The sequence below is a fragment of the Cajanus cajan genome, chromosome 2 (genome assembly GCF_000230855.2).
Source record: "Cajanus cajan strain Asha chromosome 2, NIPB_CcT2T_4, whole genome shotgun sequence".
Taxonomy (NCBI): domain Eukaryota; kingdom Viridiplantae; phylum Streptophyta; class Magnoliopsida; order Fabales; family Fabaceae; genus Cajanus; species Cajanus cajan.
The window spans coordinates 67,684,251-67,696,693 of NC_138518.1; the positions used below are offsets into that span (position 1 = coordinate 67,684,251).

At 34.1% G+C, this 12,443-nt stretch overlaps 1 protein-coding gene and 1 long non-coding RNA gene across 3 annotated transcripts; one reads left to right on the forward strand and one right to left on the reverse strand.

The window, feature by feature from the left end:
* Nucleotides 1-6,997: 6,997 nt before the first annotated feature.
* LOC145954490 (selenium-binding protein 2-like) lies at nucleotides 6,998-10,455 on the reverse strand. Of its 2 annotated transcripts, none has more exons than XM_083068792.1 (7): nucleotides 10,311-10,455; nucleotides 9,882-10,071; nucleotides 9,499-9,726; nucleotides 8,944-9,175; nucleotides 8,611-8,718; nucleotides 8,088-8,360; nucleotides 6,998-7,501 (listed from the first exon to the last, which is right to left on the reverse strand). In XM_083068792.1, exons 1-7 carry the CDS (start codon nucleotides 10,453-10,455, stop codon nucleotides 7,220-7,222), a joined length of 1,458 nt encoding a protein of 485 aa, XP_082924918.1. In that variant the 3' UTR covers nucleotides 6,998-7,219. The 2 variants fall into 2 exon arrangements, with proteins under 2 accessions (XP_082924918.1, XP_082924917.1); XM_083068791.1 differs by having other exon boundaries at nucleotides 9,882-10,077.
* On the forward strand, nucleotides 7,399-10,580 carry LOC145954491 (uncharacterized). The gene is made up of 2 exons (XR_014431728.1): nucleotides 7,399-7,538; nucleotides 10,281-10,580. It is a non-coding gene; the product is annotated as an uncharacterized LOC145954491 (long non-coding RNA).
* Nucleotides 10,581-12,443: the final 1,863 nt, after the last annotated feature.

A 12,443-nucleotide genomic window follows, 5' to 3' on the forward strand; every position in this document is an offset into this window, starting at 1 on the left:
ACACCGGGCGCCGTTCTTCGCGCCGGTCGTGTGACCATCAGAGACTCCATTTGGGCAAGCACGCCGGGCGCAATGGTGAATGCCCCGGGCGAGCTTGAGGATGTGAGTCTCTGGATGGCCTACGCCGGACGTGGTGGGACAGCGCTGGGCGCGATATTAGTGGATGATTCAAGTTTTGGGGTTCTGGTGTGGCGCCGGGCGTGACCCTATCTCGCCGGGCGTGGAGGCTCCTTGGGAGTCTCTGCCAGAGGTGACGCCGGGCGCAATTTATATTGCGCTGGGCGTGAGACCTTGGGGAGGCCTCTGCTTTCTTGCGCCGAGCGCGGGATTAGCACGCCGGGCTTATGAGGCCTTGTGAGGTCTCTGCCTTCCCTCTCGCCAGGCGCAATGGGAATTGCGGCGGGCGCGCTGGTTCCCTGGTACTCTCTGGTCGTGCCACGCCGGGCACGATTATGAGAGCGCCGGGCGCGGATGATGATGTTGAATTATGCTGAAATTGCTGATAAATGTTGCTTTATGCTGAGTTGAGCTGTAATTGATGATATTGTTGTGGTGTGCTGAACTATGTACTATAGCCGCTATGCCGGTGCTATTATTAGCCACTATTGTGGTGCTGCTGTAGCCGCTATGTCGGTGCTGTTATTAGCCACTAGTGTGGTACTATTGTCGTTATGTCGGTGCTGTTATTAGCTACTATTGTGGTGCTGCTGTAGCCGCTATGTCGATGTTGTTATTAGCCACTAGTGTGGTACTATTGCCACTATGCCGGTGCTATTATTAGCCACTATTGTGGTGCTGTTATAGCTGCTAAGTCAGTGCTGTTATTGCTGAATGCTGTGATATTTTAAGTTGATGTTGTTTAGCTGACTGATGTGCTGATAGCTGTAGTTGTTTATCTTTCATATTTAGGCTAAAACACTAATTTGGTCCCTTATAATAATTGTTTGTTTCAATTTAGTCCCACTTTTATTTTTGGTTTCAATTTGGTCCCAAATTAATTATTTGGTTTCAATTTGGTCCCTTAAAAATTAATTGGTTTCAATTTGGGACTTCCGTCCAAATTATTTAAACGGAGTTAACTTTTGCCCACGTGGATGCCACGTAGATGCATACGTGGATACCACGTGGATGCAACGTGGATGACAATTTTTTTTAAAATACCTGGACCCAGAACGGCCCGTTCTGAAACCGGAACGGGCCGTTCTGGTTTCATTTTTGGTGTATTAATTTTGCAATCAGAACGGCCCGTTCCAAATGCAAAATTAACACACAAAAAGTGAAACCAGAACGGCCCGTTCCGGTTTCAGAACGGGCCGTTCCGGTTTTAACTTTTTTTTTAAAATATTAATAATTTTACAAAATATATATTATTAATTATATTTTAATTATGTTGTTATATCTAATAAAATAAATATTTTAATAAAAATAAGTAATTTTAAAATTTTTACTATAAAAAAATATTTTTCAAAATTATTATATTTTTTAATAAATTTAATAAAGAATATCATAACAATACGATTTTAGTTTCTCCCATTAAAAATTAATAATTTTAATATATATATATATATATATTGCAGAAAAATATAATGTATATTTCTCTGATTTGGGAAAAATACAAAAGTGGTATAAATAGAATACAAGGGAATAAATCTGCACACTAATCTATCCCTAAAAATCTGGGAAATAATTCTCCCTATAAATATTGTATCTTAATAATTAAAGGAGGGGAAATAAAATTGATCTTATTAACATTAAATCTTTACAAATCAGAATTGAATATTCTGATTGATATATGCTGATTTCCAACAGATTCTGATTGATATGTGCTGATATCCAACATATATATATAATGTTTTAAAACTAAACAATTATTTATCTATTCAAATTAACATATGTTATAATTTTTGATATTATATCAATAATATTATTAATATATTTATAGATAAACTAATATACTTTTATAAAAATATAAGTATATTAATTAGAAATATATATCTGATCTTATATATTTATATTTTTGTAAAAATATATTAATATATATTAATATATATTTATCAAATTATTAGTTTATTTATAAATATAGGAAAAATATTATTGATATTAATTTATTAATAATATTAAAATATTAATAATATATAAATTTTATTTATTTAGTAATAATAAATATATATCATTTGATACATTACAAAAAATTATAATATATGTTAATTTAAATAAGCAAACAATTATATAGTTTTAAAACATTATATATATATATATATTAAAATTTTAAAATTATTATATTTTTAATAAGAAAGACTAAAATTGCACAATCATGATATTTGAGAGATTAAAATTATTCAATTAAAAATGGTGAGACTAAAATTACACAACTATAATCTTTTAAAGACTGAAATTACTCAATTAAAACCTTAGGGATCAAAATTGCATAATTATCAAAAATACAATGAAGGCACTATTCTCAGTTTCAGAACGACCCGTTTTGATGCACTTTTGGTGTGTTAATTTTGCACCTGGAACGGGCCGTTCCGGATGCAAAACTAAAACACCAAAAGTGCAACCAGAACGGCCCGTTCCGGTTTCAGAACGGGCCGTTCTGGGTCCAGGTGTTTTAAAAAAAATTGGCATCCATGTGGCATCCACGTATGCATCTAAGTGGCATCCACGTGGCTAAAAGTTAACTCCGTTTAAATAATTTAGACGGAAGTCCCACATTGAAACCAATTAATTAATTTGGGACTAAATTGAAACCAATTAATTAGTTTAGGACCAAATTGAAACCAAAAATTAAAGTGGGACTAAATTGAAACAAACAATTAATATAAGGGACCAAATTAGTGTTTTAGCCTTCATATTTATCATATGTATGTTGATTCTTTTCACTAGCTTACCCTTTGTTGTTTCCATGTGGTTTGGACTGCAATGATCATACTATGTATGGGAGCAGGGCAGGGTTAGGTTGGTATTTGCTGAGGAGAGTCTGCAGCTAGCAGATGGAGTCTTAGTCCTTTGATGTACTCAGCTACTTACTTAGCACTGTGCTGGATGTATTTTGTTTTGTACACTCTAACTCTAGCCGGATTGAGACCTTGTATATACATATATTCTAGATCCTATATTTATATACTTGTTCTTTTCTGTCTGATGTTTCCGGTGTGCTGTATTGTGTACAGTGAACAGCTGGGTCATTACACTTTAGTGGTATCAGAGCCAAGTTGAGTCTAGTGGACACTCTGTGGGGGTGGTTCCTTTAGGCTTTTGTTGTGTTGGGCTCTGTGTTGTGCTGTCTTGCTGTGTTGTTTGTTGTGCTGATTGCTGTGTTGTTTTGCTATGATGTTGATTGTTATTTGGTTTAGTTATTGTATACTAAAGATGTTGTTGCTTTTGTAGACAATGACTAGAACTAATGAGCAGATAGCCCGTGCCATGGAGATGATGGCTATGGCTATGCAACAGCAAAATGCCTATTTTGCTCGGATGGATGCTGATAGAGCTGCAACTGGTACAGCAAGGCCCACGGGGTCACAGGAGAGCCGGGATCTTGCTAAGTTCCGGAAGTGCCATCCTCCACAGTTCAAGGGAGATGCAGATCCGGAGGTAGCTGACCACTAGATCTGTGAACTTGAGAAGATCTTCACTGTGCTGGGATGTTCTCAGGAGAGGAGGCTGGCATACGCTATTTACATGTTGGTTGGGGAGGCTGAGCATTGGTGGAGGGGTACTCACCATATGTTGACCGCTAGAGGAGTGGTTGTTGATTGGGAGTGCTTCAGGAGGGTGTTCTTGGAAAAGTACTTCCCGGAGAGCGTGAGACACGCCAAGGAGGCTGAGTTCATGCGGTTGCACCAGGGAGGGATGACTGTATCTGAGTATGCGATGAGATTCGAGCACCTGGCTCGTTTCTATTCGCAAGCTATATCTGAGGCCTGGAAATGTAGGAAGTTTGCTGAGGGTCTAAAACATGAGCTGAAGAGGGTGGTGGTTCCTATGGCCATCATTGAGTTTCCGGCCTTAGTTGAGAAGGCGAAAGTTGTTGAGAGGTTGGAAGGTGGCAACCGTGTGACTAGAGCTGCTGAGGGACCAGCTGGGTCCAAGAAGGGAGGAAATCAGAGGAAGCCATATGATAGGCCCCAACCTCAGCAAGGGAGTCCCGTCATTAGGCAACCTTCTAGTACTACTAGTGGAGGGAGACAGGGTGGAGGTGTCACTCTCAGATGTTACAGGTGTGCTGGACCCCACTTTATCAGGGATTGTCCTCACACGGAGAGCCGGTGTTTCAGGTGCCATTAGATGGGTCATGAGTCGTTCAACTGTCCTACCCGAAACGGACCAGAGAGGGGCGATGCTCAGAGGAGTGGTGCTCAGAGGGGTGATAGACCCACTACTGCTGGCAGAGTATTTGCCTTGACGGGTGCTGAGGGTTCGACTTCTTCTGATCTTGTGAAGGGGAAGGGCAAAGCTGCTGGTAAGGATGTGACATTTTTGTTTGATTCGGGAGCTTCTCACTCCTTTATCTCTTAATATTTTTGTTTGAAAATATTTGTGCAAAGCGAAGCAGAAAATGATGGGAGTAAATAGTTACCAAACTGTTTTAGCTAACTTTGACATTTGAAGCCCTTAAACACATTTAAGAAAGTGTTCTTGAACAAAAGTGGTGTTAGGTGAATGGGATTATAGGAAGGGGATTATCGTGACAAAAGGAAAAGGAGGTAACGAAAGCAAAGGTGCGACCGTGTGAGTGTTTTGATATAATCATAAATCTAAAATATTTGGTACATATTCCACGAAATTGACCCACCTAATCTCTAAGTCTTTGTCAGACAATGGACCTGACCTCAACATATACTTGATTGGCGGGGGTCCCTATGGATTTCCTTTGACTCTAATAAAACGAGGACATAACTTGAGTTTTTTTCACACCAATCTCAAATTATTGCACTCATGGAACTAGTAAACCCAAGAATGGAACTGTGATTTGAGTGTGTTAATTAGGATTGGTTCCAAACATTTTCTTCCTCTATTATTTTAGTTCAATTACACAGTGACACGCACTGCACAGGCTTGAAACTGCACACCTTGCATAGCATTCTTCGAAGCATTTCTCAATTACAATAATATGAACCAGTTTGTTCCAAACTGAGACTGTATGGTGTGACTCCATTGAGGGCAATTCATAAACCATAAACCTACAATTATACAAGTAGTACCATTTAACATCAAGACAAATACAGGCTTTAATAGTAGCAAGCAATTGGGACTAGTCAATATTTTTTTTCTTCATATATTTTACATTATAAAAACAAAATGGGTATGAAGTAGCTCATCTTTGCACGTAGGACACAGCAAATTTTTGTATGGACCTAGTTTATATTTATTGTGTATGTTCAAATGTTCAAAGTTGTTTTGTACAGTGGGACAAAGGGGTTTGATGTGGGGTTAACTGCACTGCACAATAAAGATGTTGACTGCTGTGTCCACAAAATAAATGCTTTGAACATAAGCAAAAACTTCTCCATGCCACGCACAACTGTGGGACAAAAAGAGTGACTATATGCTATAACAATTTCACTTAGCTTCAAAGCAAGATATTGGACTCCATGTCATTATGCAGTTTATTATTTGTGCCTTCATTATTGTCTGTGTTCACACAGCAGAAGCCAAAACAACACACATGGCCAGCAAAGCACTCATCAATTCATCATAGTATAAATGCATAAATATAAAAGATGAAATTAGATATATGATGATTTCCTTATTCTTCCCATTGAACGAACTGAAGACTTCATTTTCTGCATTTGCATATCCTGGAGCATCCTCTGTTGTAAGAGTTTGATGGCGGCGGCAGGCAGATTCTGCTACAGGGTGCTATGTTGCGTTTGGTAACTTCCATGGTAATGTACTTGTTTGCTTTAGCATGATTTTGAGATTTTTGAGACTCCATTTCCAGCCTTCATAAAAGCTTACTGCTTCATTCCTCACAAATCATTGCATTTTCTGCTTTAATTTTGGGTTATGTCTGTCCATTTATAGTACTAATACTTGAAAAGTGATAAATGAGAACCATTGGAGGAGGCCACCGAATAAGGCACAAGGAATAGGTTCCCCTTCAGCTACTTATTTATTTTTATACAGAACTTTTCTCGATTCTATAATAATGTTATTTAATCTCTCATTTATTTACTTGTTTTCAGGTAAGGCTTGTGTTGGCATAATTGGTATAGACTTATAGCATAACTAGAAAATGTATAATAAATAATATATACAAATATATAAACCATATTTAAAATTTGTATAAATAGATATTTTTAAATATATAAATTATATTTTAGATTTATAATAAATAATTTATATTATAATATAATATTATTTTTATTAATAATTTATTTAAAAAATATTAAAATTTTAAATCATAAATAATTATGATAAATAAAAAGTGAATTAGTTAAAAAATTTAAAAAAAATTTAAAAAACTTCCTCGTCAAATAAAATCTTCTAAAATTACTCTCATATAATACAGACAAAAGATTTGTGTTTAATATTTTTGACCTGCAATTTGACTATAATAATAATTATAATAACAACAACAACGTAGCTTTATTAGAGGTTCTTTTCAAAAGCCGATTCAAATGAGTCAAAGTCATTTCTAAAGTAGGTAGAGTCCTTATGAGAATGAATCATTATAGTCTTCAAAATAACGTAGATACCCAAAGCTCCCTTCAGGTTACCAACTGTCAATCACAAACCACACTTAAAATCATACATTTTTATTGATGCTCAAAAGAGAATATTCACTTCAAAAATTCTGAACTTATGATTAACATTATTGATATATTGAAATGATTTGGTTGGGTTATGTCAAGAGCATTCAAATGGTAACAAGCAATGTAGAAGGTGCAGCACATTCATGATGCGAATGAAATCATAGAAATCTCAGTCCCAAGTAAGGCCATTAATCTAGTACTTACTCAAATAGGTTTACTTGATCAAGAGACCGGAGTTTTGGAGGTGAGCAAGATTTATTTCATAGAGAACTGTATTTAGGTAAATGTAGGTAAGAAAGTACAGAAAACTACATGAAAATATAACTTTATTACAATGCAACAACCATACATTTGCAACTATTTATATATAACATTAGCCCACCTCTCTATTCACACTAGGACTAAGAGATTCATGCAAATGGATATCTCTTGTAACCTTGCCCCAAGTGGCATAGCTATTAAATCCATATATCTGAAGTGCAGTCACCACCAGGGTATCTCATCTCATGGGCAAGGGAGGGACCTCCAGGCTCAGCTCCAAAGTCAACAAAGAAGTCAGGGTTAATTTTCAGACCACCATTTTCAGTATCAATATCAATCTGTAGCATGTGGGATCCTTTCTCTACAAGCTCTGGATAAAATTGTTTATCCCATGCACTGAAGAGTGAGTTTGTAACATATAGCCGCTGGCCATCTAAACTCAACTGAATCATCTGAGGACCAGCTCTCAACTTATTTCCCTGAAGAACAAAATTTGATGTCTTCAACCACAGAAGGGTAACATTTATGCATCATACATAATTTTTTCACTACACACTATTCAGAAAACCTTAAGTGTCGTTTTAACAATTTCTTTTGAATTAAAAATTTAAGAGCTTAGCCAGTAATCACCATTACTATTATGATCCAAGAATTTGTAATTGCTCAAAAAAAAATTCTCATAAAAATTGTTTAGAGAATCTATTTATAATATATAGAAACTAAAGTGCAGGCTGTGGTGTTATCACTCAACTGCCAAATTAACTGTGTTGTCTGCCAACTCATCATTTTACTTGTGTTGTCATCTTGTAGATCAATCTCTTCATTTTCACCTATTTTAGTCTATTTTATTTTTCTTTGAGTAACATAAATGAGGAATTGAGAATCTGTACTTACTATCTCTACTTTTAAGTGCATTTGTATGCTACATTAAAAAACAAATTTCAAGTCACCAATGTAAGCACAAGTCTTTGTCTAAAACATCTAATAACCGATCAACTTCAAACATGTGAGATGCAAGAAGCATGACTCTAGAATTAATAATTTAAAAAGTTAAACTGCACTAACCTGGATGTCTGGAACATCAGATTGCCAAGTATTACCATCTTCTGTTATAGCTACTATAGGGCTTCCGTTCTGAAGTAGTCCCCCAACCCATACTTGGCCAGTCAGTACAGGATTTTTAGGGTCCTCAATGTTATATTGTCTTATATCACCATGGAGCCAATTCACAAAGTACAGAAACCGATCATCAAGAGATATCAGAAAATCAGTTACAAGCCCAGGCATTTCTGGAAGAATCCAGTTTTGCACTTTCAATGGTTTCACTGATATTGCAACCTGCAAAGTCAGTTTAGCCTTTTAGTATTATTGATCAGTATGCCTCAGTTGAAGCAGCTCAAACACTTACCTAGAAAGAAGAAAATGAAAAATGAAACAACAAATAAGTTACTCCCAGAACTAACTAGGAATAACAAAATTACAGAAATAAAATAACATAGAATAGCTGACTGTAAACCTTTCAATTAATAAGATACTGTAATTCTCCTAAAATTTAGGCATTGATTTTGACTATATCATTTTTATGTACCTCATGGCTCCATGACCCATCCTCAGTCTTGAAAAATCGTACCATGTTGCTTGACAATGCACACCCAACAAAACCTGTATCTTTAGAAGGATCATGCAGAAACCTTACCTGCAATTAGGACAAATTAGTTATAAATTATATCACCTGTCACATAATATTTCAAGAGTACAAGCTAGAGAGAAAAGGGGAATAAAGGACAAACATATTTATGATTAAATGACAAGTATATTAACATAATGGCTTCAAATACATAAAAAAGATAAAACATAAAGAAATGCATTATATCTTGTGGAAATAACTGTAGTCTCTAGATATATATACTAAACAACATACCTCTAAAGGTAGAAGCCCTGACTCTCCAAGGTCTAGTGTTTGTCTCAGTTCACCCCCAGGCCAGCTGTATACATATAAATGTCTCCCATAAAGGCCATCAGAGACATGTTGTAAGTTAAAACCTTTGGTGAAAGCAGCTGGAGCACCCCATGATGAGCTAATCATAGTGTCATGCTGTGGTTGGTACCAGAAGTCAAATCCAAATGATGGACTGTGCCCAGGTTTCTCCCACCTAACAAATGTGTGCCAAGATACAAACTAGTAACTAGAAAATAATCCACTGAAATGATAACTATTTCGTATTACTAGTTTCATAGAACTGCCAAGAAATATGCTGCCATAAAACAATTATTTAATGATTCTACACTAAATCTTTTGCAAAACTTTTTTCATTTCTATGGATAGTAATATACGGGCATGTGTATGCACCATTTCTCACAGAAAGTCAGAAACCAAATGCATGAAAAAATGAATAGGAATTGGTAATTTAAGTGCATTTTGACATCCCAATGTGCATTATTATTGTATTTCTCAATGTAACCTATAAAAGGGTACCTTCCCTTCACATTAAATTCTGGATCAAGAAGAAGAAATCCACTTCCTGCTGCATTTCCATCTTTATCTCCAAGAAATGAGATCATTACATCACCAGAAGCAAGGCAATGAGATGTGTGCCCATAAGCTAATCCAGTCTTACTAATGATTTCTTCAGGCTCAACAACTTTGTGCAAAGATGGAGACCTTGAATTTGTTTTTGTGTCAACCACATAAATGCGGCCTGATCTGAAATATGCTAAAGCTGACTTAATAAGGATTTTGTCTTAAAAAAACTAATGTCTTTCTTTGGAGTTCTTGAACCTTGACAGTGTGAATGTGTACTTATGTGCTAGCGTGTATACATGTGCAAATAAATCAAGACTGTTTATTTAGTCACTTACACCAGTGAAGGTAAAATTAGATATCGACGAACTGCTGATGGATCTCCATAGCAAGAGCTGCAAGAATTCCACCCAAAGTGGTGCAATTCATCACCTAAATAAGGTACAGGCAGCCTATGGATAATTTTCGAATATGTTGGAGAGCTTGGATCCACATCCACTGTGGCCAGAAAGTCAGGCTTCTCCCTTCCTGTTCCTGAATTGAATTGAATCTTTAACACCAATATATAAATAAAATCACTAAACTACATGTTTTCACTGAAATTTTTTAAACTGCATCAAGCCTTCATGCACAGCACTAGAAAGAGATAGGTATGCTACATGTCACTTTTACCTATCTATTATCATGTCATATCAAATCAAATGTTTGTATCAACAAAGTGAGAAACCCATTTTCAGACATATTGAGACACAAGAAGATTTTGGTACCTGAGTAGATAGCAGTGACATACAGGAGAGTTTCTCTAGGACCAGACATGGCTGCCAGTGGTGAAGCATAGCCAGGCCCTGATTTGGGACAACCTTGCATGTTGTTTTGGTTCATCACCTTGTCTCCCTTCTCACAATACTCCATCTCTCTCTATTAAAAAAGATCACTTCACAGATGTTTCCTTGAAAAGAAGATAATCTCTATTAAAAAAGATCACTTCACAGATGTTTCCTTGAAAAGAAGATAATAGTGATGATGAAGAAGAAAAATGAACTCAAGGAAGAGCAAGTCAAGTTAAAGGTTCTGTCAATGACTGTTACTAGTCTCACAAAAAAGGAAATTACATCTTTGGCTTTATCACAAAGTCACAATTCACACAGACATTATTCCAAAGCTTGAAAGAAACACAAGTTTGTTTCAATTCAAAAAGCCAAAATAAAATTCTTCCTTCTGAACCTTTCAGGAATATTATAAGGTTTTATGTTTTCTAGTTCTTTAGATAAATATCTTATTAGATTTCCTTTTCCTACAGTAATTTCTAGATAATTAATTATTGCTTATATAATGCTTATAAGCTACATTTTAATCCTAAACTGCTAATCAATATTATTAGTATGTAAGTTCTGAAAAAAATTGTCACAAAACAAACACAACGTTGTCAATTATATGAAATTAAAAATAAAATAAAAATCCTAAGGGATGAATAATTTGAAGCTGTCTGTGCTTTGAGACAATAAAGAAATAGGTAAGAAAAACAAAACGTAAAGCATTTTCCAAATTAAAAATCAAAGGAAAACTCTTACTTATTTTTTCTATTTTAGAAGTTAATACTCGAATAAAAGTCACAGTTTATTATTCATTTAATCATTGTCTTATTACATTTCTCAACATAATAAAATAACAAATCATTTTTATTACAGATTCCAATCTATGAAATATAGATTGATTATATAGTATGTCTGTTGCCTCGAAGAAAAAGGTTACCGACTACGTTAATTATACCAAGATTCTATTTCTAGTTGACTAACCCAATCAAATTTGTAGCTTTAGTAATTCACAGCTTTAGAAAAATATTTAAAATAAAATAAAATTACGTGTAAAAAGAAAATTACTAATGTACATAAAATTTAATAATTATAACTTATAAAATAGTACGTTGCACTAATAGTTTAATGTATTTTATCGGTAAATGCTACGTCCGAGATAAAAAGGTTACGATATAAATATTAAAAGTTTAATTTATAAATATTTTTAAAATAAAAACTTAAAAAAACATTTTAACAATAAAAACCTTTAAATTGTTAACAAGTTAAAAAATTATATTGTCTTTTAAACAGATCATTATAAAAGTATCTTATTTATCATATATGAATACGAGAATGTAATTAGGTAATAATGTAAAAAAAAAAAATTACATTATTAGTACATAACTTATTTTCTCTAATATTAATCTAAGATAATACTTACCGATAAATAATCTAAGATATTAAAAGAAGTCTTTGAATAGTCCTTAAAAATAAAAATAAAAAATATTTGCTAAAAACTAAGTATATATAAGTTTCTCAATAAATACAAAAGAAGAATTACAAAAGATAAACGAATATATTTTTCTGATAAATTAAAATCAAGCTATGTATTTGAACTCTTAAAGGAAGTTAAATTAAAATTTCTAAAAACAATGATCCTAGTTAACAACTTCACGTGAAAATGGGTCGAGTTTAGAATAAGTTTGGATCAATTCGACTCATATAATAATATTATATATAATTTTTTTTAATTTAATAATGATACATTGATAGTATAAAATAGTTTTATATTGTTAATTAATCAAATATATTTTTGGTAAAGACATTTGGACACCAGAATTTTTATATTTTTTTCAAATTACAAAACTAAAGATTAATGTTAAATTTGAGAAGTAAACAACAGATTTACATTATATTTAAGCTAAAAGTTATTATTAATATATATTTATTCAAAAGTTTAGACTTTTTAAAATAATATAAGACATTTAATCAAGTTAGAACAACCAGAAACATAATCTAAATATATCCTCAAAATATATTTGGTCCAATTTATAAAATTTGAACCGTTAAAATTAACAATGCTAATGTTAGATGGATGAGTTGGAC

Bases quoted from the DNA above. Each gene is read 5' to 3' on its own strand.
- LOC145954490 (XM_083068791.1), bottom strand. From the start codon at position 10,455: ATGGAGTATTGTGAGAAGGGAGACAAGGTGATGAACCAAAACAACATG. The intron at 10,078-10,310 runs GTACCAAAATCT...AATTCAATTCAG, and splicing joins TGTCACTGCTATCTACTCAG to GAACAGGAAGGGAGAAGCCT. The intron at 8,361-8,610 runs GTACATAAAAAT...CTGACTTTGCAG, and splicing joins ATGGGTCATGGAGCCATGAG to GTTGCAATATCAGTGAAACC.